This window comes from Carassius carassius, chromosome 45, assembly GCF_963082965.1.
Source record: "Carassius carassius chromosome 45, fCarCar2.1, whole genome shotgun sequence".
NCBI classification, from domain to species: Eukaryota; Metazoa; Chordata; class Actinopteri; order Cypriniformes; family Cyprinidae; genus Carassius; species Carassius carassius.
This window is the reverse complement of record NC_081799.1, coordinates 23,120,039-23,147,615: the sequence shown is the minus strand read 5'-3', so window position 1 is coordinate 23,147,615 and position 27,577 is coordinate 23,120,039. Positions and strand designations below refer to the sequence as shown.

The 27,577-nt window shown below is 33.4% G+C and overlaps 1 protein-coding gene across 5 annotated transcripts; it reads left to right on the top strand.

The window, feature by feature from the left end:
- The first annotated feature begins 2 nt into the window (after nt 1-2).
- Nucleotides 3-25,935, top strand: LOC132127442 (kinesin-like protein KIF2A). 5 transcript variants are annotated; one of them, XM_059539315.1, is made up of 21 exons: nt 3-248; nt 1,963-2,057; nt 2,695-2,823; nt 4,072-4,126; nt 4,816-4,926; nt 5,842-5,942; nt 7,049-7,144; nt 7,265-7,319; nt 7,401-7,563; nt 17,039-17,129; nt 17,212-17,275; nt 17,354-17,445; nt 18,192-18,334; nt 19,032-19,236; nt 19,355-19,465; nt 19,554-19,621; nt 21,628-21,711; nt 22,752-22,887; nt 22,962-23,063; nt 24,427-24,562; nt 25,749-25,935. In XM_059539315.1, exons 1-21 carry the CDS (start codon nt 188-190, stop codon nt 25,832-25,834), a joined length of 2,184 nt encoding a protein of 727 aa, XP_059395298.1. In that variant the 5' UTR covers nt 3-187; the 3' UTR covers nt 25,835-25,935. The 5 variants fall into 5 exon arrangements, with proteins under 5 accessions (XP_059395298.1, XP_059395296.1, XP_059395301.1 ...); XM_059539313.1 differs by having other exon boundaries at nt 41-248; nt 21,628-21,741; XM_059539316.1 differs by lacking the exon at nt 3-248 and adding an exon at nt 701-744 and having other exon boundaries at nt 21,628-21,741.
- The last annotated feature ends 1,642 nt before the right edge of the window (nt 25,936-27,577 follow it).

Genomic DNA, 27,577 nt, shown 5'->3' with positions numbered 1-27,577 from the left:
AGTGCAACTAGACAAAAGAGGCTGATGTGACTTTCTGTGAGGGTGTGTGTGAACGCTCTGCGCATGCGCGCTAATCCATCTCTCCCTCCTGACCTCCTCCCGGGTTCTGCTGCGCCGCCGCCGCTGATCAACTTCTCCCGTGAAAGCCGCTCAAAATCCTCCACACAGATCCTGGCACACACGAGGCATGGCAGGTCTCTTCGGGAAGATCCAGATCGGCATTTACGTGGAGATCAAGCGCAGTGATGGTGAGTCACACCCAGCAGCAGCTCGTTTATCAGGCTGCCTGAGATGCAGTTTGTCGCTGCATCATCTTTGTTTAACCCGGTAAACCCGTTTAACGCAAGACATCTGGTGCAAACGACGGGAGAGTCTCGATATAGGCCTGCGCATAAACATACAATACCCTTCCATCCTTGGCACACCGTTGTATTGCCTGTTTTTGGGATGCATGCTCCTGCTAACCGTTAGCGAATTTACGAATGCTACTATGGCAGAGGTTTGACTCATTAAATATTAATGAAGTCGTCTTGACGTTGCTAATATGTGAGCCAATATGTAACCAGAACGTTAATTGGTGATGTGTGGATTTCAGCCAATCAGTGAACCGTACTGGGGACACGTCACGGAACGTAATTTAATATTCATAAGCCAAACCTTCGCAATAGTACATTAATAAATTCGCAGTCTGTTAGCATCACCCCTGAGGAAGACGCCCAGAGACATCGCCTGCAAAACTCGTTTGTACTGCTGTATTAATTTAACTTGTTCTAGTTTAGTTTGTTGTCAAATTCAGGAATGTGCAAGTCTAAAGTTAAGCTAAATTTCATTTCTTCCGTGTATATTACAGACAATACAAAGAATTAATTTGAAACCGTAGCACGACAGTTAGTAAACTAATATATAAATATATAAATAAACACAAAATAATACACATAATATACATGAAAGACAATTTTTAATGAGGGTGTAATATGCAGACAGGGTAAGTGGAAGGTTGCAAGTTTGAGACCTAAGCACGCATTTAAAGGAATAGTTCACCATAAAATGAAAATTTGCTAAAAAACAATTAACACACCCTCAGGCCATCTGAAATGTAAATTAGTTTGTTTCTTTATCTGTTCAACAATAGATCCTCTGCAGCGATTGGGTGCCGTAAAAATGAGTGCAAGCAGCTGATAAAAACATCACAATCCACTTTAGTCCATCGTTGGGAAACAAAAATCTGCAAGTTTGTAAGAAATAAATCCATCAAGATGTTTTTAACTAAAACCTTGTGTGAAAAAGTAATCTCATCTGAATCAGGAGAGAAATATGCACAGATTGAACACTGTTTGCAAGCCGAAACAGTTCTCAACAAATATATGACCCTGGACCATAAAACCAGTCTTAAGTATCAGTTTTTCAAAATTGAGATTTATACATTACATGAAAGCGGAATAAATAAGCTCTCTATTGATTTATGGTTTTTTAGAATTGGACAAAATTTGAAAATCTGGATTCTGAGGGTGCATAAAGAAAAATACTGAGAAAATCACCTTTGAAGTTGTCCAAATGAATTCTTAGCAAAGCATATTACTAATCCAAAAATAAGTATTGATATATTTACGTTAGGGAATTTACAAAATATCTACATGGAACATGATCTTTACTTAATATCCTAATGAATTTTGGCATAAAAGAAAAATCAATAATCTTGACCCATACAATGTTTTTTTGGCTATTGCTAAAAAATACACCCCAGCGACTTAAGACTGGTTTTGTGCTCCAGGGTCACACATGTGGGTGGATTTTGATGTGAGAGGACATCAGGAGATTCACTTTTTTCACTGGAGGAAGTGTTATTATTGATTATTGACCCATTTGGCTCATTTTATATTTTTGGGCATTATTAAGTGTTTTTAGTGCTCTCATAGAGCTGCAGATTTCTCCAGTAAACCATTGTTTTATTATGTATTTCAGGAAGAATCCACCAGGCCATGGTGACGTCACTGAACGAAGACAATGAGAGCGTGACGGTGGAGTGGATTGAAAACGGAGACACAAAAGGGAAAGAGGTGAATATCTTATAATCATATTCAGTATGTCCTTCATAATGCACTAAAGACAAAAGCTTATATGTTTGATTCATGGTTGTTTGTCTTTGTAGATACAACACTGATGTGTCAGGATCAAGGGAGATTTATTCTAAAGCAGTTTTTGTACCTCTGCTTTAAATAGGTTCTAGGTTTATCAGCAGTCTTTAGTTATTAAATGCTGTGCAATAATGCATGTATGAAATATAAAAACCTAGACAAAGGTTTTATTGCTCATGTTGCTCTTTTACAGCTAAATTTCAACTTAATCTCAGATGTTTCTCCAAACAGTCCTCATAAGAAATAGAAGTATAAAATGAACATGGATTGCACCTTTGATCCTGAAAGAGTTTGATAAATCAATATGAAGAATATGAGTTTATATGGAGATCTCTTAGGTAAATCTGAGCGCACTTTTATCTTCACAGGAGTCTCTATTTAATCTCATTGCTTTCGAGGAGAAACAGCTGAGATACTGAGATCTCGTTTTGTGTCCTGTGGGATGATTATTTTAAGCAGCTTTTACAACTGTGGAAAATCCTGTGCGCTCGTGTGCCGTGAGTAGAAGTGCTTTTAAAACTGGCAGCCTGATGCTCGTGCTCTCATTCTCCATGAACAGATCGATCTGGAGAGCATATTTGCGCTAAATCCAGACATTGCACCTGAAGAGGAAATCCCACGAAGTCCTGAGACCCCTCCGCCGCCCGTGTCCAGTGCCAACAAAATCAACAAGATCCCTCAAAACAAGGTCAGTGTCCGTTTCGCTACACCTTTATTGTTGTAACCAAGAGGAGGAATGAGCACAGCAGCATACAGACAGATGACTGTAGCACACTCAATATTGTTTTTATAACTTATAAGATGGATTTCTAGACAGGAGTCATAAAAAACTGTTTCCAGCTTTTATGGTGAAATCAATACTGTCTGGGTCATTACTAGTCGTAAACATAAAAAAACACTAAAATACCTTGCGTTATGGCATCCTACATTACTACATAAGTCCTTGCGTGCGTGTGTGTGTATTAGGGATGTAACGATTTACTCAACTCACAGTTCGATTCGCTTCACAATTTTGATTTCTTGTTTCAATTCGATTCACAATTTTTTTTATTTTTACAAATTGAGATTTAAATTAAAATAAAAAAAAAGGAATGCATTTAGCAGACGCTTTTATCCAGAGCGACTTACAGTGCATTCAGGCTATCAATTTTTACCTATCATGTGTTCCCGGGGAATCGAACCCCCAACCTTGCGCTTGATAACGCAATGCTCTACCAATTGAGCTACAGGAACACTAACACTAGATTTAAGACGAATTATAAATTAGCTTTTATTTTTGCTTGGACAAAATGCTGTACATTTGTGAAATTGAAATATACTAATATAGCACTTACTGTATATCACATATTATTGCTCTTTTGTTTGTTTTGATGGCTTCTGTTGTCCTCATTCGTAAGTCGCTTTGGATAAAAGCGTCTGCTAAATGACCTAATTTAAATATAATGTAAATGTAAATAACAAAATCAAATATACATTTTAAAACAAGCCCCAAATCTAATAAGTAATCTCATTATATAAACAAAATAAGGCCTTGTCTGTGCTCTTTCCATTTAAAATTAGAAGTTTTTTTAATTTGAAGCAAAAACAGAATGGTTTGACTTCAGTTTTGTGAAACTATGCATAAAAAATATCTGCATGACACAGCAGACGAGCTGAACGAGATGCAGATTCACTCTCTGCCAGCAGGTGGTACTACTATAAATGAGTTGTACTACTTAATTATAATAGTTGAATTTTTTTCTTTTTTTTTTCATTTAATGGATTGTAAAACAACCATGGTAAACTACTGTATACTTGTAGCAACTAGTAGGTGGTAATTTTGGCATAAATTCACTGTGAATGTTTTTATTGTGTAGATGTAAATTGTAGCTAAATTAAAAGATGGTGCAAATTGGATTATATGAAATGTTTATTTTCTTGGATTCATCATTTCTAGAATCGTCGAACAGTAGCGCCCCCGAAAAATGAAACGCCTGCAAGGGATAATCGAGGTATGGTGTTATGAAAAAAATAAAATAATGACTGTTATTTTAGTCCTATAGTCATTTCAGTTTGCTATGAGTTTTAAAATATTATGATCTGAAAGCTTGAAATTATTTATGTATGATAAGTTATTAATCTTTTGAATTAGCTTTTGTATTTCAATTTCATTTGAACTTTATTTATAGACTTTTTTTTGTATTTTTCTATTTAGCTTTATTTTTCTATTTTTCTAATTTAAAATAAAAAAGTTTATTTTATGTCAGTTAGTTGCCGAGACAAGATTTCTAATTTTGGTTCAGTTTTTCTCCTACTATTTATATTTTGTTTTAGCCTTTTCAATTAATGAAAACATTTTCATAGTCAAAGATAAAAATTGCCTTTAAGTTTTTTTTTTCATGAGGGGCTTAAGTTGTTGATTGAGTAATAATATAATAAAGGAAAAGCATGAACAAGCACACATTTTCCTCCTTCAATACTGTTTAAATCATCCCAGGATGCACTTCATGAAATTTTCATTTGTGTCAAATTTTGAACAACATTCCTATTTTTCCATTTTTGTGTTATTTCAGAATTTTGATAACTTGCTATTATTTTAACATAAAAGACAAAAAGCTTGTCTGTTCACATGTGTGTCTGAAGCTGTAGCATTTGACCTGTCTGTGTTTTTATGGTCCGTGATGTGATGTCCATTATTCAGTCACTGTAGGCACGACTCGAGCGCGGCCGAGCCAACAGACCGAAGCGCCTCCATCAGCACCCGTCCCACCTCCACCCATCCAACACCAGACCCTGCAGCAGCAGCAGAACGGTACCATAACACCTCGCTAGCGCATGAGATACCATTAGAAAGTTCAGAGTTTCCACAAAAATATGAAGCAGCACAAGTGTTTTCAGCATTGATAATAATCAGAAATGTTTGTTGAGCAGCAAACCAGTATATTAGAATTATTTCTGAAGATCATCAGCATTGATAATAATCAGAAATGTTTGTTGAGCAGCAAATCAGCATATTAGAATGATTTCTGAAGATCATGTGACACTGAAGACTGGAGGAATGATGCTGGAAATTCAGCTTTGCATCACATTACATTCTACAATATATTCAATTAGAAAAGTTTTTAAATTTTTAAATATATTTTACAATATTACTGTTTTCATATTGCATTTTTGATCGAATAATTAGTATTAGCTTTTAATATATAATCGTACTGACCCCAAACCTTTGAACAGTAGTGTAATTATTGACACACAGCATGTGTGTGTGTTGTAATGATGTTGAAAGTGTGAGAGATCTGAAGAGAATCAGAATCAGAATCAGAAAGAGCTTTATTGCCAAGTATGCTTGCGCATACAAGGAATTTGTTTTAGTGACATAAGCTTCCAGTACACAGAGACAACAACACACAGACAAAAAAAAAAAAAACATTACAAAAAGGAGAATTACAAATTGGCAAATAAATAAGTGAGAGACTGAAGGGCTCTCAGTGCGTCACACAGCGGCCTTTGTCTTCGTCAGATCAGAACAAAAGCAGCATTTAGAGTTGTTTTCCAGAGATGAGCCCTCATGTTGCCATTGTTAAACACCTACTAATTGTGTAACACAAAATGCCTGTTACAGTGAGGGAATCAGGTTTAACTGATCAGTATTATTAATGATAAATGTAAGTGTTTGTAAAATACTGAGTCTGTATCCAGTGTTAGAGTTTTGTGTGCGTGTCTGCAGCTCGCAGGAAGTCCAACTGTGTGAAGGAAGTGGAGAAACTTCAAGAGAAGCGGGAAAAGAGACGATTACAGCAGCAGGAGCTGAGAGAGAAAAGAGCACAGGTGACAGAAAACACTGGAAGACTAGCGTAATCACTACCGTGAAACATTTAGTGTTGCTTAAAGGGATGGTACACCCCAAAATGAAAATTTTATATTTATCTGCTTACCCCCAGAGCATCCAAGATGTAGGTGACTTTGTTTCATCAGTAGAACACAAATGAAGATTTTTAACTCAAACCGTTGCAGTCTGTCAGTCTTATTATGGAAGTGGATGGGAATGACGGCTTTGAGAGTAAAAAAAAAACAAATTAAACCCTGCGGCTCATGACGATACACTGATGTGTAAAGACACAAAACGATCGGTCTGTGCAAGAAACTGAACAGTATTTATATAGTTTTTTTACCTCTGATTTTCACCACAATGTCTGAACTCTCCTGAGTGCATTCACGTCTTCTTCAGCCGGCGTGATGCGTCTTCTTCTTTCTTTTTGGCGGATTGCAGACTTATAAGTGCATTACCGTCACCTATCTCTCAAGTGGACCATTGACACTCCTAATTGAGATTGTAGATAGAGTGTCAATGGTCCATTTGAGAGATAGGGGACGGTAATGCACTCATAAAAAACTATATAAATACTGTTCAGTTTCTTGCACAGACCGATCGTTTTGTGTCTTTACACATCAATGTATCGTCATGAGCTGCAGGGTTTAATTTGGTTTTGTTTTTGTATTTTTTACTCTCAAAGCCGTGATTCCCATCCACTTCCATAATAAGACTGACAGACTACAACGGTTTGAGTTAAAAATCTTCATTTGTGTTCTACTAAAAAAAGTCACCTACATCTCGGATGCTCTGGGGGTAAGCAGATAAAAATCAAATTTAAATTTTTGTGTGAACTTACCTTTATCATGGGGATTTGAATTTTTTCACTCACCGGCCAATTTGGCTAGTACATTTTTAAGTTACCAGCCATTTATAACTTCTAATAGCAATTAGGCTGTAGTTAAAATATCATAATGAATCACAAGTTCAGTATTAGCACTAAATCTGCGCAATTTGGACTTGCCCAAAAATTTAGTGAACATAATTTATGAAAAGTAACTTAGTAGGGTGTTAATTTCAAATGCTGCTTACAATATTAACTGAGGGTTTTTTTATTACACAGGAGGTCGATACCACCACCCCTAATTATGAAATCATGTGCATGATTCGAGACTTTAGAGCGAGCTTGGACTACAGACCGCTGACCACTGCAGATCTGGTGAAGAACTGCATCAGCACCATCATGTGCTCCCACAGTTATTTCACTTCCATGTCATACATTAGCTGTGCTGCATGTTATTATAACAGATATGTCTTAATAATGTGTATATGTTCTCAGATCGAGGACCACAGGATATGCGTGTGTGTTCGGACGCGGCCACTGAACAAGAAAGGTAAGGATGAAATCTTGTGATTCTGTGTGGTCAGTGTGTTGTTGTTGTTTGTGAAGCAGTGTATCTTGTGTGTTGACTCAGAGCTGACCACGAAGGATCTGGACGTCATCACCATCCCCAGTAAAGACGTGGTCATGGTCCATGAGCCCAAGCAGAAAGTGGATTTAACCAGATACCTGGAGAACCAGACGTTCCGCTTCGATTACGCTTTCGACGACACCTCGACAAACGAAATGGTGTACAGGTCAGTTATTTGACTGAGAAATAGTGAAAATGAAAAAAAAAAATAACCTGTTCAGTCTCAGGCTGTAACAAATAAATACATAATTTTCTAAAAGTAAGAAATTTATATATATATATATATATATATATATATATATATATATATATATATATATACACACTAAGTAGACATCCAAAAGGCCCTTTTTACCGCCACACGTACCGCCGCGGCGGCGGTATAAAGTGCATTTGCAGCCTTTGACCGCTGAGTGGCGCTTTAACCACAAGTTATCAAACAAGCGCATCAAAGCACATTTTCCCTAATAGACGTCAGTTTTGCCTCACTGATGTGTTAGATTTGATGGCTTCAGTCAGGGAAAATGAAAGAAAAACACTGTAGTTAAAATATTTAATATTTAAAATCCACAGACGAAAGTTTGGTATTTATGAAGTTATGTGCATTTCTTAGAACGAATTCAAGCAGGATGTCAAGCCTGTGCCTGAACCTGTGATAATATTTTCTCTAATCTACATGGTATTAAACCATATTTTAGATTTGACACATTTAAAAGGTGTGCAGTATTATTTATATTATATTATGCGTTATATTATTCAAAAGAAATTGTGGTTTACTTTGCATCGGAGCATTAAAAGTGGTAGCCTATTTTAGGGGGGTTGGCTACATGGATTAATATGCAAAATGTCAATATTTTCATATATTATGCCTATAGCCTATTTTAATTTATATTTTCAATATAAATATATTTTGTTGTTTTCATATGGATTACTTTATCACAGAATATCTGTTTTCGGCGGCACTTGTTTAGTTTAAAAGAAGACATGTCAAGCTTTCTATAGATATCTCTCTCATGTCTCTTTGTTGAGTATTCACGGAGTTACAGTTCATTTTAATGACGTGTTTGTAAATGAAGATCAGCGCAGACAAAGGCTGCAGACAGCACACCTTGTTTGTTATCTTTATTTTATAAGTGCACAAAGTTTTGTTCTTATCATGTTAGGGCTGTGACGGTGGCTGATTTTTACCACCGCGGTAGTCATGGACCAACAACCGCCGGTGGCGCGGTGTTTAAAAAAAAAAAAAAATTATATATATATATATATATATATATATATATATATATATATATATATATATATATATATATATATATATTAGTGTCAAAATTGCTCATTAACCAAGGCGATAATTTTTTTCCAGTTTAACGTATTCAAATTATTTTACGTAGGGGCGGGGATGGCCACCTACTCACAACTGCTGCTTCTGTCACTTTTTCTCATGACAAGAAGTGAATTTATTCAGTCGCAGACTCGCAGAATGACTGAACAGGAAACGTTTCAGACACGCGCTCCACTTCACTTTATTATCAGGTGCAAGTTAAGCGAGCGCGGACGGTCCTGTGCTCAAAGGCGGTGCGCGCTTCCTTTGTGCGTATCCTTTCATATCAAACTGTGAAATAAACTATATGCAAGCAGTGTCGTGGTCAGTTAAATGGTAAAATGGTTAATCGGAATTACAAAAAAAGGTGATTAAAGCTGACTTAAACTGTGCATGCATGTAATATATTTTATATATATTATATACAGGATATATTTATATGTATGCACGTCTAGAAATCAGCCCAGCACTGTCTCACTCATCTAACACATCCTATTTAACTCGTCAGTTCGTGTTTATTTGAGCACTTCTGTCAGTGAACGCCGCCTGCAAAACACTAAAATAAATATCAAAGAAATAATGTTTATTTAGGCTACAAGAAAGTAGCCTAAATAAGAAAGTTAAATACACCCTAACGGACGCGAGCGACGCAACACAAGAAAATACTCCTTATAATCAGTGATGCTACACTGGATGCAGCACAACACGACATGATAAATCCCCGTCCGGTCTATGATGTAGGCTACTGACACAGAGTTCAAATGTCCTGTATAGACACTAGACAGACTAAACCTGTCGCAACGCGGTTGTGTTGCGTCCGGTTAACTTTTCCGCCACCAAGCAAGCTCAATAACTAACTCCTCATCTGCACGTGCTCTCTTTGAAATAGGAATCGTTGCCATATTTCTTGTTACCATCTTTTATTTATAGCGGTCTCGTTTGTATTTGGCCAGTTTGGAGAAAGCCTCACCAAACCTTACCAACCAGCGTTTGCGATCACAAGAACTTGAGTGTTGCTGAGAACGCTGATGGGTGACATGAATGCAGATGACTCCAGATCGGTGAGGTGGTATTTGCTTTCCCAACAAGATCCATCGCCCAACACTAAATTAATTTGCTGAATGTATAAACTGTATTTTCCCGCGCTCAAATCTGCCAATCTAAAGGAAACGCTGTGTTTGAGGTAATTTGTTAATTACCATAGACTTAGAATTTGCAACTATTACAGTTATTACACTTATATACAAAACTTTGTATTATGTTTGTGACGTCACGTGCACTACCGCCGGTGGCAGTAGACCGCGGTGACGCGGTTGTCACGGCAACCGTCACAGCCCTATATTATGTCTGTATCCAAAAAAAAGTAGACCCTTTACAGATTCGATTCATGTATCGCTCTTATCTGTACGATTAAAACTGAAAGTGTAATTTAAGTTCTTTTCGGGGTTATCAGGAGAAAATGACTCATAACGCGTATCCGCGTTAATCGACTCCAGAGGGTTAATAAAATAACATACATTTTTGTTATTCGTTACCTGTCCTTTAACTTATTGGGGAAAAACATTTGTCTGTAAACTGATTAAGAAATTGTTGCATGTTCAAATGTGAAGCACTGTATAATGTCGTTCCCATTATTTAGGCCTAATTTGCCTAAAACAAGAAACGAATAAAATTAAACCGGCACGAGTAAATCTTTGAAACTCTAAAGAATTAATAAAATGTCCTCACAATTAAACTCAAGTTCTCTCATTATAATCAACAACATTCACACGATGTAAAAAAAAAAAAGCTTTAGTAATTGACAACTAAAGTAATTTTAAAGGGAACCTTCTTCCTACTTGTTTTTAAAGTAGGGTAATATCATATAGCCTAAAAAAAATCCCTGTTTATTTTAGAAAAAAAATCTGATTTATGATTTAAACCAATTTTTAAATCAATATTCAAATGACGAAGAAATTTTACAAAACAAGTTTTAATATAGTTCTTTATCATTCATTTAGCAGTCAAATTTATAACTGCAACAAGATGATTAAAAAAAAACAGTACTGTTATTACCCTATCTATTAGCCTAGTTTACAGAATAAAACTAAACATGTGCACTCAACTTTTTAGCTCACAAAACTGGAGTTTTCGATTGTTTTCTTGACTGATACACACATTCACACACCTTCATTTCAGAAGCATGCGCGTCGGGCTTTTTCGCAGCGGCAAACGCTTTGATTGCGTCCTCGAGTTTAACTTGTACTTCGGAGATCATTTTTATCAGTTTAAGCTTTGAGAAACTGCGTTCTCCATAGCTCACAGTGACAGGGAGAGTGAGAAGCACTCTCAATGCTACAAAAACATTTGGAAAATTGTTTTCCATCCCTTTTTCACAGATGAATTTAAGCGCATCCAGTGGTTTAGATCCAGCAACCAGGCGTCTGCCCAAAGCAGTCAGCTCCTCAAATAATTCATGCCCATCAACATCCCGCGAGTCTCCATGAGTCAGGGCCTTTTCCAGTCCTAAGCAATCCTCGAACTAGGCTATTCTATTCTCCTTTTCTTTGAGAGATGCGATGTCATATAAAAATCCAAATACGCGCCCATGGTCTCTAAGCAGTGAAAAGCGCTCTTCCACGGAGGCGATTAGCCTACTTATGACCAGATAAATTTATTCGGTTTGACATTTTTGAATATACATTAAAGTATTTTGCATGCATATAGACCTACTAATAGGGCGCTGCCGTGCGGGAATTTTTATTCGAAATGTAAAGTTTTTTTTATTTATTTATAGCTTTTATTTTATTTATACCTAATGTGAAACAAACAAATAAATTAATAATTCTCTCTCTCTTTCTCTCTCTCGCCTTCTCTCTCTCTCGCCTTCTCTCTCTCCGCCCTGGGCGGCTGCCTAGTTCGCCTATAGGCACGCGCCGGCCCTGCATGAGCCCAACATTTAGCAAGGCAGGAAAATTCTAACGGAAGGAAGACGTATATCATTGAGCTAATGCTGTTAAACAGAGAGAGAGAGAGAGAGAGAGAGAGAGAAACTAGTCTAGGGCTATTCTTAAACTTGGAGCTCATTATATTGAAGTACAAATCCAAACACCAGAAACGTTATGCATTTTATGAATAATGAAATGTTATGAAAATTATGCATTTTATTTATTCACATGCTGTATGGTTGAAATAATATTTTAGTTCACAACTTTAAAAAAATGCTTTATTGGCTAATGTTTCATAAACCTTCGGATGTTATTTTTTTTTTAACATTGTATTTATTGGTTTTTGAAGCATTTACATAAAAAACAAACACAGGAAAATATATAAATAAAATACATAATTACAGCAAAAATAATAATAAAATAATAAAAAAGATAAAAAAATAAAAAATAAACTATTTGGTTCAGCTTCCTTCAAAAATTCTATAAAGGGGTTTTAAAATGCTCTAAAATGCCATTGTTAATTTCTAAAATGTTATGCCATTATTCATTTCACAGTATTTTTACCACCTAAATGACTAATCTTTAAAGTCACAATTCTATAATGGTCAAAATTACTCAGGCCAATGGTATTTTTTAATGACATTATTATTTTATTATTATTATTATTATTATTATTTGAATAATTGTAGCTTACATAAATAGGTAAAGCAAAACAAATATTCGGATTGTCCCTTATTTTTTCCCTTGTTTTCCTAAAGAATAAACACGTATTTTTTACAAGAACAAACATTAATAACATATTATTAATTAATAAAAAACAATTTAAGCAATTAAAACCTTTTTTTAAACTTGAATTTAAATACTATTAAACTAACTTTAAATTCTCAAGGAGTTTATAAGTAAAAAAAAGTTCTAAATTAACTTGTGTTAACAATATAATTAGAACTAACAATATAATTCGATTTTTTAAAATGAACAATTCCTGTATAAAATGGGACAGCAACCTTTATATCAGTGGTTCTCAACCTTTTTTTCCAGCGGGCCGCATATGGTCTAAGTGCAAGTCTACGCATATAATTTACATATTACGTCAGCAATACAAGCCAACCTGATTTATAATATTATAGCCTAACTATTATGATATATAATCTATCACATTCATTGAAATAAACAATTCTACTCCCCATAAATAAAACACCTGATGCTGTCGGGAGCTGACCAATTTTGTGAGATTCAGCTTGAAAGCAATAACACAAAGAAGTTGCGATTGTAACGCCTGTGTTATACTTTCCGCATGAGCAATCCGGACGCAGACTTCTTCAATTTATACTTCTGAATGCGCAGGCTGATGGTCCGCTCTGCAATTGCCCATAATTATTGCACATCTGACTGTCTTTATATTCTTTTACTGACGGATAGCACAGGTTCGAGTAGCAATGAGCTTCTTCACTCTGCCTGCACATGTGCAATTGTGCTTTTGAAGCCTACTGACCACGCACACCTGTCCGCGCAGTCGTCTGCTCATGAGCCTCGGCACACACTCTCCAATGATGATAAGGATTGTTACATAGTGTATGGTGTTTCCATTTATCTGAACTTCTTCAGGTGAGTTGCGGGGCAAAAAAAAAACAAACGAAAATCCAGCACTTCTCCTTCAATACTGATACTGCGACTATTCACAGTTTGTACATGTTCATTCGCTGGCATTTTTTGAATTTCTTTTTTTTCTCCCTTAAAAAACAAATGTGTCCATTCTGATGCGCAATTTTACCTTAAAGGCAATTTACCTAATGGCTGTTGATGACTATTTGAATTGAATTCTGCCAAAGTGCGCGCTTGTATGTGTTCGTTAAATGCTTATGCCAGTGCTCATGTCTGAAAATAATATTTGAAGAAAAAAAATCACATAAAAACATTAGGATATAGCTTATATTTCATTAGAAGCATAATTTTTTTTTTAATTGATGTAAATAATAAAATTTTAGAAAATTATAAAAGAAAATGTTTTTTTTATTCAGCATGTGGTGTGGGCCGCATTTGAATTCGTGACGGGCTGCGGGTAGAGAACCACTGCTTTATTTCAAACATTTTTAAATCGTCCACAGCTGAGTTTTGCGGGAGGCTGATCTGCGCCAGATCGCATGAAGTGAATGTAATGAACAAAGTCATTTTCAGATGCAATGAAAAAAAAAACATGGATAACCTAGATTAGTCCCAGGCTCTGTTCTGAAGTAAAATAATTATAATTACTGTTAACCAAGAGTAACACATTTTAACGGATTAATCGCCTATTTTCATTTTCTGAATGTTTTCTTTATTTTTTATTTTTTAAACACACTAAAAATTAAATTAAGTTTGTCAGAGGAAAAAAATATATGAGTCGTGTATAGGTTTCATTTTAACGGATCAATCACCTATTTTCGTTTGCTGCATGTTTTTTTTTAAACACGCTAAAAAATAAATCAGAGTTTGTGAGAGGAAAAAAATAGACTATAAGAATTTTTTTTACAACAAATCCTTTAAATTTAACAAATTTATCAGAACAAAACAATAATTAAAAATATATAATTCTAATGGATAAATATAGTTGCAGTATTTAATAATATAGGCTTAGTAATAAAACAAAAAAACAAACAAAATAATAATAATTTAAAGCTAAGCATAAGGTAAGGTTTGGCTTTCTCAATCGGGAGAAATCAAACGTTTCCATATTTGTGATGTTGCCCATTTGAAGCTTAACTATTATTCATGAGGTAAATAGGCTGTGTCATTTCAGTATGAGCAAAAAAAAAAAAATCATAATTAACAATGTCAAAGTGCTCACTCCGAATGTCTGGTGAACGACTGCTGTTTTTTTTTTACTGTTTAATAAAAATAGCATGCATATGATCCTTTGTGTTAAGGTCTTCTTTTAATTTTTGTTTAGTAGACTGTAGCCTAAGACTATCCTACATTTTAAAAATTAACAAATTGTAAAAGAAATTGTTTTTTTTTTTAAATGTTACAATGTTATATCATAATGTTATTGTTGTTTTACTTCCTTCTTTTATCTAATTTTACAATTATTCTGCCCCAGATAGGATGGCCACCTACTGTATTAGGGGTGTAACGATACGCGTATTCGTATTGAACCGTTTGGTACGAGGCTTTCGGTTCGGTACGTGGTACGCGTTATGGACCGAACGGTTTGTTGGACTAATTAATTAAATAAAAAATAAAAAAAAATAAAAAATTTTTTGAAATATAATGATATGCATTCAACAAGGTAGCCCAATAACCCAAACGACGTAACAGGCAATGCCCCTGACACCCCCGAAGAAGAAAAAAACACAAACTTATATGTTTATGTTAGGCTACTCAGTCAGGCGCTCGCTCACTCAGTACGCGCTGAAGGCTCGTTGCAAAATGGCCAATGCGTTTAACAGACCAGAAATAGAAGATCCTCCAATAACCAACAGGTCTGGTGTTTGGGTGCACTTTGGATTCCCTGTAAGCTATAATGGTGATGGCAAGAGAGTGGTGGATAAAAAAAACAATGATATGTCGCATCTAGGGTACACCAGCGGGAATACTTGAAACATGTCAACTCATTTACGCCGACATCACCTTAGTGTGTCAGTATCTGGGAAAAGACGAAAAAAAGGAGAAACATACACGCAACAAACTATCCCCGCAGCATTTAGACAGACATTTCCAACGGATTCAAACCGGGCAAAAGACATCACCACGGTGATTGGTAGGCTACATTTACGTTATAGCCGCGGATATGAGACCTTACTATTTACCATTCATTCTATCATCACCATTATAGCTTACAGGGAATCCAAAGTGCACCCAAACACCAGACCTGTTGGTTATTGGAGGATCTTCTATTTCTGGTCTGTTAAACGCATTAGCCATTTTGCAACGAGCCTTCAGCGCGTACTGAGTGAGCGAGCGCCTTACTCTGTAGTGGAAAACGTAGGTTTTAAGAACATGCGTAATGTAATTGAGCCCCGTTACAATATTCCTTCAGGAGCTCATTTCAGACAGACCGTAATTCCTGCTTTGTTCCAAAAAACATAAGCCCTATAGAGAACCAATTGAGTAAAAACACACTCAATATAAAGAGTTATAGAGTTCCATATAAAAAGTTACATCTTTGTATTTGTTCATAACTAATATAACATTTTCATTTTTTTTTATAAGGAGCTGTTTTTGTTTTATACAGTATGCTGCTAAGAAAACACCATAGAAGATGGGTAAAGAATAGCTCCATCATTGTTCAATGTAAAAAAAAAAAATACTTTGTTAGTTTTAATAAATAAAACATTTTTTAAAAATCAAGGAAATTTATCTGCCAATTTTTTCTTTACATAAAAAGAAAAACATTTTCTTTACATTTTCTTTACATGTTTTCAAGGCTTCAAGGTTTTATTGAATGCTATCTCTATACAAGTGCAAAGTAATGCATTCTTAGTCAGTCTTTTATTTTGTAATTTTAATAGCAATAAACATATATTGCAATGTTAAGGAATTTATGTTTTTTTCATTGAGATATGTAAATCAACATGTATAAATTGTTAGTAGTCAATTAATGGGGAGATAATCGAAATCAAATCGGTCTGGAAAAATTAATCGTTAGATTAATCGATGCATCGAAACAATAATCGCTAGATTAATCGTTTAAAAAATAATAGTTTATCCCAGCCCTACACATACAATTTGTGGAGTCTTTCACTATGCAAAGTATCAAATGGAAAAATTAAAAAAAAAATTTTTTTTGAAAAATATATTAATATATATAGATATAAAATTAGTTCAGCTTCACACTGTACAAAGTCACATGTATGTAAATATCTATTTTTATAGAAATAAAAAATAAATAAATGTTATTTGTTCAGACTCAAGCTATACAAAGCAACAAATTTACAAATATATATATATATATATATATATTTATTTTTTTAAACGTTACAATATAAAAAATGTTCAGTCTCACACTGTAAAAAGTAACGGATATAAAAAAATGAAAATATTAATGTTTAAATATAATCTGTTTGATTTTGCAGTGTAAAAAGTAACAAAAATAGAAAATTTATAAAAACAAATATATAAAAAATATGCACCATTATATTATTTGCTCAGTCTTGCACTAAACAAATTTACACAAAAGAAAATCATATTTGTGTTTTAATCTGTTAATATTTTTTTCTCTGCCTATGTGGCGTAGATAACATTAGCAATCAAGATCATTTATTTTAGAGCCAAGAGAATGTAATGTCATTCTGCGGAATATTTTTTTAAAAATTATGCGAAGACTCCTTTTTTTAAATTAAAATAAAATGCACTTATGAATAATAAGATTTATTGACTTCATATAAAGTGATGTCTCTGGGTGTTATGTGTTTGAGGTTCACCGCTCGGCCGCTGGTGGAGACTATATTTGAGAGAGGAATGGCCACTTGTTTCGCTTACGGTCAGACGGGCAGCGGGAAGACTCATGTAAGCTGATGACATCACATTACTGGAACAGATCTTTCCAGAGGATCATTTATTTCTCATAATCAATTTCCCTCCATTCCAGACCATGGGAGGAGATTTTTCGGGGAAGAACCAGGATTGCTCCAAAGGGATCTACGCTCTTGCTGGTGTGTGTCTGACCTGCTGTTTTTCTGTTCACATTCTGACTGATCATTTTCCTAAACGTGACTGTGCTCTTCTCTCAGCACGGGATGTTTTTCTCATGTTAAAAAAACCAAACTACAAGAAGTTGGATCTTCAGGTGTACGCGACGTTCTTTGAAATCTACAGCGGGAAGGCAAGTTCTGTGGTTCACATTAATAATTAACATAATAAATGAGTTAATGACAAATATAATTAAATATTCATTATTAAAAAAAAACAATAGAGGTGGTGTTGTAGTATTATTTATGTAATAATGTAGCATTTAATGATATTTGAATACACTTTTTATTGTTTTGTGATTTGACATTTTTATTATTAAAATATTTTAGATTTGTATTAAAAACTATTAGTTATATAGTTTATATTTCTATTTAACTTGATTTTTTTATTTCAGCTTTTATTTATTATTTTTATTCTTGTACTTAAATGGATTTATTTTATAATTTTATTTTTATTTAAGTTGTTAGTTATCTTTGTCTTTGAAATCTACAAGGTAAAGCAAGTTCTATAGTTCACATTAATAATTAGCAGTTAATTGTTTTAATTTGTTTTAAAATTTGAAAAAAGTATTGTTGTTATTATTATAAAACAAAGCAGTGTTATTTTAGTATAACACTAGTCTTCATTTTAATTTGAGCAAATTTTATGTTGCTTTTGTCATTTTAGTTTGAGTTTTTATATTTCTATTTAGCTTCAGTTTTTATTGGATTTATTTTCAGTTAATTGTTTTCAGTAAATTGTAGTACTTCAACTTAAGTCAGTTAGATCTTCAGGAGAACGTTCTTAAAAATGTACAGCGGGATGCAATTTTCCTAGTTCATATGAATTATTAATTTGTTCTCAAAGTGCATTTAGTCAGATCTGAGTGGTCTGTTGCAGGTGTTTGATCTTCTGAACAGGAAGGCGAAGCTGCGTGTGCTTGAAGACGGGAAGCAGCAGGTTCAGGTGGTCGGGCTGCAGGAGCGAGAGGTCAAATGTACTGAGGACGTGCTCAAACTCATCGAGATGGGCAACAGCTGCAGGTATGACTAGTCAGAAGAAATACAATTCAGTTTAAGTTTAATATATATATATATATATATATATATATATATATATATATATATATATATATATATGAGACACACACACACATTAACAGTCAAAGGTTTTTGAACTGTAATCTTAAAAGGAGGTTTTTAATTCTCTACTGCTCACCAAGCCTGCATTTATTTGATCCAAAATACATCAAAAGCAGTAATATTGTGAACTATTTTTACTATTTAAAAGAACTGCTTTCTATTTGAATATTTTATAAAATGTATTTTATTGCTGTGTTGTAAAGATTTTCAGCATAATTACTCCAGTGTCCCATGATCCTTCAGAAATAATTCTTATATGTTGATTTGCTGCTTAAGAAACATGTTTTATTAAAAAGTAAAATCTATGATTTTGACCCATACAATGTATTTTTGGCTATTGCTACAAATATACCCCAGTGACTTAAGCTCCAGGGTCACACACACCCTAAACCTAATCAACCCTATATATATATAGAGAGAGAGAGAGAGAGAGAGAGAGAGAAACACACACACATTTATATAAAGAATTTCGATTCTTTTTTTTATTTATATGAATAATTTGTAAAAATCAAGTTTTTTATGAGTGTGATTATTCTAAAATGATTCTTAATCCGTTTCCGACAGTCACAGTATGGTTTTTGTGTGTACTTTTCCTCAGGACGTCTGGACAGACCTCGGCTAACGCTCACTCGTCCCGCAGTCACGCTGTGTTTCAGATTATCATCCGCAGGAGGGGCAAAATGCACGGAAAATTCTCTCTCATCGACCTGGCAGGGAACGAGCGAGGGGCGGACACATCGAGCGCAGACCGACAGACACGTCTCGAGGGCGCCGAGATCAACAAAAGTCTGCTGGCGCTGAAGGTTTGTGCTCCACATCGTCTCCCACGGCTCCAGAAGCATGTGATTTAGCCATGTTTTGATGAATGGAGAAACTGTATGATCATGTTAGTATCTGGGTCCATTCATGTTTGTGTGACAGGAGTGCATCAGGGCTTTGGGTCGAAACAAACCACACACTCCGTTTCGAGCCAGTAAACTCACGCAGGTCTTGAGAGATTCCTTCATCGGAGAAAACTCTAGAACATGTATGGTAAGAACACTGGGGTGATATTCATATATTCAGTTTCAACACAGTGATATTTGTGTATTTGTGAGTGATTTTGATCTTTTTTGAACAGATCGCTACAATCTCTCCTGGAATGGCATCATGTGAAAACACATTAAACACTCTGAGATACGCCAACAGGTACAGATCTGAGCCCAGCACACACTCCAGCTGCTGTATACACTGCATCCACATATTTGCTGAATGTCAACTTTTAGAAAGCAAGTAACAAGACAGTCACATCCAGTCAGATCTGGGGGCTGTAATTAATGGAAAAAAGTCATATTTATATCATATACACAATATTTTTTTACAAGAATGTAAAAATAGAATTTTTTTTTGGTTTTAAGAATTATATGTAAAAAATAAAATATAATTACAGAATATTTTTATATTAAATAAATTTATTATTTTATTACTATGCACACTGTATTTAGGCACATATTCATACAGATTTTTAAATGTGTTATTTAAAACATACAATTCTGAAACTATGTAGAATCCTTTATCTACTTATCTACTTACTCACTATCTAACTTTGTATTAATACACTATATTTAAAATTATGCACATTTTTCACAAGAATTTAAAAACAATTAATGAGTTTAAATAATTGCATGCAAGTAAAATATAGCAATAAACATATTAGTGCTGTCAAACGATTAATTGCATCCAAAATAAAAGTTTTTTTGTTTACTGAATATATGTAAATGTGCTGTGTATATTTATTATGTATATATAAATACACATACATGCATGTACATATTTCAGAAAAATATTTTGTTTATATTTTCCATATATTTATTTATAATATAAATTATATGAATATAAATATAGACATGCAAATACAGCATATATTTTGAAAATATTTACGTGTGTGTGTGTGTGTGTGTGTGTATATATATTAGGGATATGTCGGTATCAAATTTTCCTGTTGTGGTTAATTGATAATGCTTTAATCACGGTATACGGTATTATCACGGTATTGAAATTTAGTTTTACAAAAGTGGTCATAATACAGTATAACAGGTTAAATAACTTTTTTTTCTTATAACAAAAATAACTAAACATTTAAAACAATAAAGCAATACAGAAAAATATATAAAAGTTAAATGTTTTACACATTAAAGTGCAAAAGAACTATAAAAACCAATAGGTATCACTTTACAATAAGATCTCTTTAGTTAACCTTAGTTAATGCCTTTACATTCAAGGCAGGGCAAGGCAAGGTGAATTAACAATAAAAGATCAAAACACTTTCAAACAATATCTAGGGCATTTTTAGTCCAGAAAAAAAAAAGAATGTTTGAAGATAAATAGCCTATTAAGTCTAAATATTTCAGTAGTTGGCTCTGTAATAAACACCATAGGGAAAACACAAATCTGAATGGTTATTTAAAATTATTTAAAAATGGTTTAGAAAGTAACAGCTGCTTTATTTACTGTGTTTACAGGGTAAGGGCTGCATTTAGCGCCATCTGCTGTCAGAGAGTGAATGTGCTTTCATTCAGCGCGTCTCTCACGTGTTCCCCCATGTGCTTCTCATGGCTTGTTTACATCAGAGCGCATGCGCTCTTTCAAGCAGCATACAGCGCTGTTGTGCATTTTAAGCAGCTGATGGGGATACTATTCTTAAAATGCATTCCAAATTCTGAATAATTTGTAATGTATATTTATTCACGGTATTTAGAAGTGCCCACGATAACAATATCATGCATATTAATCACCACAATTTATCGCATTACAGAATACCGGCACAAATCTAGTATAAATATATATATATATATATACATTTATTTACACAATATACACAATAAATATAAATAGAATAAATATACACAAATCACATACATAGATGTATTATGCAAACAGAGCATTTCTATTGGATGCAATTAAACAGCACTAAAATAAAAACATTTATTATTTATATATTATTTATTAAAATATATTTTAATTTTAATATATATATTAAATATGAAATTTATATGTATCATGTATAGAATGATTAACCAGTGGCTGTCACTGCTTGAGTGTGTTTTAACTCATTTCCAAAGATAAGGAATCTTCCTGTAACAGCTGAATGTTAGGGTTAGGATGTCTTCTGTGTTGGAGGGGTTTGTAATTCCCGTCTGTCGTCCCGTCTTCAGAGTGAAGGAGTTTGGGATCAGTCCCTCTGACATCCCCTTCTCTCAGGGGGGCGGCGGGCGCTCCGAACTCTCTCCCACCTATGAGTACGATGACTTTGCTTCCTCACCCAGAAGGTCTCATCCTTTTCCAGTTTGAAGCCTGTCTCACTTCAGACAGAGCCTCCATACGAGTCCTGTGTTTCTTCCGTTACGCCTCATGTGCCTCTTTACGTTCTCTTGTTTTTTGAGTCCATTTGTCCCATTTCAGGCATGTTTCTGTTTTGTGTTGCCATGTTGGATTGTGTTTGCTTGTGCCTCATAGAGCGGCTGCATGCTGCATGAACATGTTTATGCAACATTAACCATTTCTGTTGGTTTATCATGCTTTTCATGTGCTGACTGGTGAATTATTATGCATTCTAGGTTAATGGACATGTTTATAAATGTACACTATTTTCTTAAGATTCCCTTATACAATTATTTATAATCATATTTATACACTTTATATTTTTTATAATTGACAGTTTATATGCATAATTGTTTAACAAGAATTACAAAAAGATGAATACATGTGTTTTGATAATTGCATGCATGTATAAAATATGTGTTTGTGTGTGTATACATGCGTGCATACATTCTATAATTTATTTATATATTTTTTAAAACATCTTTAAAATAATAATTAGTAAAATTGTAATCCAATATATTGCATATTTTATAGACTATTGTAAGAATAGAATAGAATAAGTGTAAATATATACAGTACGCTTAAATTCTATTTTATAATAATTTGTAACACTTTTAATCAGATATTGACACATTTTTTAAAAATATTAATGTAGTTTAAACAGTTTATGTATGATATATATTTTTATTAATATAGTATATAAAGAGTTTGTAATATGCTAAAATTAAGAAATATTTACATATGACTTTTGTATATTTATCATTTATATTTAGTGTGTACATTTGAGGCATGTTTCTGTTTTGCGTGTTGGTTTGTGCCTACCAGAGCGGCAGGACTCCGTCATTATCATGCTGCATGAACATGTTTATCCAACATTACACATTTCTGTTGGTTTTTTGGATCATAAATGCTGTTGCATGTCAACTGTGGTGAACCGAGCTGATGTCTGTGAGCGCAGGGTGAAGGAGCTGAGCATCGACCCCAGTGCGGTGATGGAGGGACACTCACTCAGTCAGCTGGACGTCCTGGAGGCGCAGTGGGGAGTGGGCAGCTCTCCTCAGAGAGATGACCTCAAGCTGCTCTGTGAACAAAACGTAAGCCATTTATCCTCCCAGCTCAGCTTGTTCGGGCTGCTATGAAAACCTGACACTGTTGATGTTGTGCACAGGAAGAGGAAGTGTCCCCGCAGCTCTTTACCTTCCATGAGGTGGTGTCTCAGCTGGTGGAGATGGAGGAGCAGGTTCTGGAGGACCACCGCGCCGTGTTTCAGGTGTGTGCTGTTAACCACAGAGGAGAAACTTATCTGGCCTTTAAAAAAGCTCGACTTGCTTCAGAAGTGAAACCACGAAGACTGTACAGAGAAACATATATAACAGAACTATTATACGTGACCCTAGACCACAAACTTTTGGTAATTGATTGATTATACATCATCTGAAAGCTGAATAAATAATCTTAACATTGATGTATAGGACAATATTTGCCTGAGATATTACTATTTGAAAATCTGGAATCTGAGGGTGCAAAAAAATCTCAAGATTAAGAAAATCATCTTTTAAAGTTGTCCAAATGAATTCTTAGCAATGCATATTACTAATAAAAAAAAAAAAAAGTTGTAATATATTTACAGTTGGAAATGTACAAAATATCTTCATGGAACATGATCTTTACTTAATATCCTAATGATTTTTGGCATAAAAGAAAAATCTATAATTTTGACCCATACAGTGTATTCTTGGCTGTTATTACAAATATACCCCAGAGACTTCAGACTGCTTTTGTGCTCCAGGGTCACATTTCTGAATATACAATGAAGTTGTCAAGTCAATGCTTGTGAAAGAAAGAAGTCTCTTCTACTCATCAAAGCTGCATTTATTTGATCAGAAAAACAGTAAATATTCATATTTGTTCATATTATTTCAATTTAAATAATGGTTTTCTCTTTGACAGTAGTTTAAAATCTTATGTAAATTTTCACAGCATTATTATTCCAGTTTTCAGTGTCACATGATCATTCAGAAATCATTTTAATATGCTGATTTACAGCTAAAGAAAACATTTCTGAATATCAGTGTTGGAAATGGTTCATTTTTCAGAATGCATTGAATAGAAAGTTCAAAAGAGCAGCATTTGAAATAGAATTATTTTGTAACATTATACATGTCTTTACTGTCACTTTCAATCAATTTAATGTCCTTTCTTTTCTTAAAAAAAAACAAAACTTTTGAACTAGTATGTTTTGTGCTTAAAAAAAATCCTTTAAAAAACGTAATAAAACTAGTTATATCTGTATAAATACTTTTTTTTTATTTGATATAAACATAATAGTTTTTTAGTTTTTTATGTAAACCATATTTGTAAAAAATCTCATCAGTATAATCAATTATATTCTACCTATATGCAGTATTTAATGTTTGTATGCATATCTATGTATAAACTATTACTAAAATTTAAAAAACTATTTATAAGCCATTTTATCAATCATTATTTGCTTTGTAACATTAAAATAAGGAAATATTCCAGAAGGGCTAAACCTTTGGACTGCTCTGTATATCTTGATTTTCCTCAGTTCTAAAGCGGTTTTGAATAAGTTGGGTATGAGCTGGGTGTTCATGTTGTGTCTGGTGTTGTAGGAGTCCATACGCTGGCTGGAGGACGAGAAGGTTCTTCTGGAGATGACAGAGGAAGTTGATTATGATGTGGAGTGTTTTGCCACACAGCTTGAACAAATCCTGGATCAGAAGATCGATGTGTTAACAGAGCTGAGAGGTCAGTGTGCTCCAGGAACCTGTATCTAGAAGGAACTAACCAAGAAGATTTCACAGTTCCTAATGTGATGCACATTCATTAGAGGAAGAAAAATAAATGGAAATGAAGTTTATTTTTAGAAGATTTTTTTTAATAAATTAATTTTCACAAAATAAATAAATACTGTAGTGTAAATGATTTTTTTTATGAAGTGATGTTTTTTATTATAATACTACATTCGTTTTTTTTTTACAAAGATTTAACATTTTAAATTGTCAATTTTATATAAAAATCTAATAAGTAAAGTCATAATACAAAAATGACAATGTTTTATTATAGAATTTATGTGCGTAGATTTTTTATATTACATAAAATTTTGTTTTTGTTTATTATTATTTGTAAAATTCTAAAATAATTTGCCATTATAATACATTGTTGTACAATATATTTGTACATTATTTACACTTCATTTATGATTGTCTATTTAATTAAAAATAGTAAGTAATGTCATCATACAAAACTAGTGGTTTTAAAATAACTTTATATGTATAAATGAGTTAAGTAATTTTCACAAATAGTAATATTTAATAAATAGAATATTTATATTCCCAAAATAATAGAATATGAAATGTTTAAATTAGTAATATAATAAATTGTTTATAAAATTACTTGATATTTGTATAAATTGTAATTGGTTACATTTATGTGCTCTTTTTTATTTTTTATAAACTATTAATATTTTTCATAAGAATTTAATAGTGGAATACAATAGTTTAATACAGAGTATAGTAATAATATAAATCTATTTTTTATTCATTTTAATTGTGTGTGTGTGTATATATAATGAATTGTAGCATTGCCGTTGGTTATATTATTTATAAATAATACAAATTATGGTCATTCAAATTCTTTGTTCAAAATATTTATAACTTGTTAAATTCTACAAATTATTTAGAATTGAGTCAATTATCTATTTACATAAAATGTTTTTGTTTAATAGAAAAATATGAATGGACTTAAAATAAAAACAAAATAAACACTTCTGATTTGGGGCTAATATATAATCTGCACACTTCATAGAGCGTTTGACTTATTTTATGTTTTGCCAGCGATTGAATCTCAGGCAACAGTCTCTTATGAAGTTGTTTTCCTTCATGTCAAATCAAATGCATTGACACTCAGTGAATTGTGTTTGGTTTGGTCTCAGATAAAGTGAAGTCTTTCCGCTCGGCTCTTCAGGAAGAGGAACAGGCCAGTAAGCAGATCAACCCCAAACGCCCACGAGCCCTGTAGCCACAATCCCATCAGCCCTCATCTCATCAGTGTATCTACACGTGTAACCTGTTCGTGATGTGACGCTTTCTTTCATCAGACAAAAGCACATTTGAACTGTATAGATGATTTGAGTTCTTACTAAACTGAATGATGATAGAGAGGGCACACGGTGAGCTAATGCATGAACAAACCAGCTCTGCACCATCTGACTGGACCGTGTGTGTGTGTGTGTGTGTGTGTGTATATCCTGTAAATATGTCATTGACTCATTTATGCTTTTCAGATGTATATATACTTGCATAACAGTTTGCCAGGTAATGAAATATGATTTATACCGCCCTAATGGACACGAGCAGATACAGTCTAGAAATAGTAACAATTAGGGATGCACGGATATATACATTTTGATCACTTATTTTTATGACTACTAATTAAGGAAACTTGTTTTCAACATAAGATGACAAAATAAAAGTACTTAAGTTTTTTGGGATGAAAAAAACAAATAAATCTCACAATTCTGCTTTATATATATATACATTATACAGTTTATATCTCAAAATCAGTTTTTTTTTCTCAGAATCATGAGAAATTCTGACGTTCTCAATTCTAAGATTTATATCTCGCAATTCTGTACTTTTTAATCCTGCAAGATAAAAAATAGCCTCTTATCTCACATTTCTAAAAAAAAATTCCACTACAATTGCGAGTTTCTCACAGTTGGGACTTTCCATTTCTGAATTGTTTTCGAACTGAGTTTTTAGCTCAAATATCGGTTTATATCTCGCAATTCTGAGTTGAAACTTGCAATTCTGACTTTTCAGAATTGGTAAAAAAAAAAAGTCTTACCGGTGGGATAAAAAGTTGCAATTACCATTTTTATTTTATTTTTATTACTCTATAGCCAACCAGGCTATAATGTTGTTGTTGTTGTTGTTTTTTAACTCTCTGGTGCTTCTGGGTAATTTTTCACAGAAAAATATATTTATTTTTTAACCAAAATCTGGATGGTACAAAACTTAAAAGGTTTTGCTACTTGCTACGTGATCACAGGAAAAAACTGACTGGTTAAATGGTCCTGAATAAAATAGGCACTGTTTGCTGACTAATAATAATAATAATTATAATACATTTCAATGTTTGGTAGTGCGCCCAAATAAAATTCTATTGGAAGCAAATTTTTTGTGATATCAACATCAAATCTGGAAACCAACTTTAGATTTTTTTTATAAGAATAAAAGGTTTTGGAAAATACACTTCATATAACATTTTAAAAAAGAAAAAAAGTATTTGTGCATTTTTCATAAACTTAAAAAAAATAATACTTTGTGCTCCAAAGCATTCATGATTTAAGACCGTTTAAGGTCTATACTGTTAAGTGGTTAAAAGTCAAATTGATAAACCGGTCCATACATTTTTGTACCATAAGATCGCTTGAAAATACAAGATAAAAAAACATTATCAAACGTACAGTACACTAACTTAGAATAATATAAATTCAGTCATTTTTTACTGACATGTAAGCGCACCAGAGAGTTAAATTAAAACACACTGGGCATCATTTATCAATCTCAAACATGACAATTATTATGAATAAATTATTATATATGTATTATATATATATGCTTTATATGAAAGGCGTAAAAATATACACTTGGGAAATACTGTATAAGAAAATTGGGGTGTCCCATATTGATTGTATTGAAAATTGTATTGGCCCATTTATATATAGTCAGATGTATATTGTGCATCCCTAGTTACAGT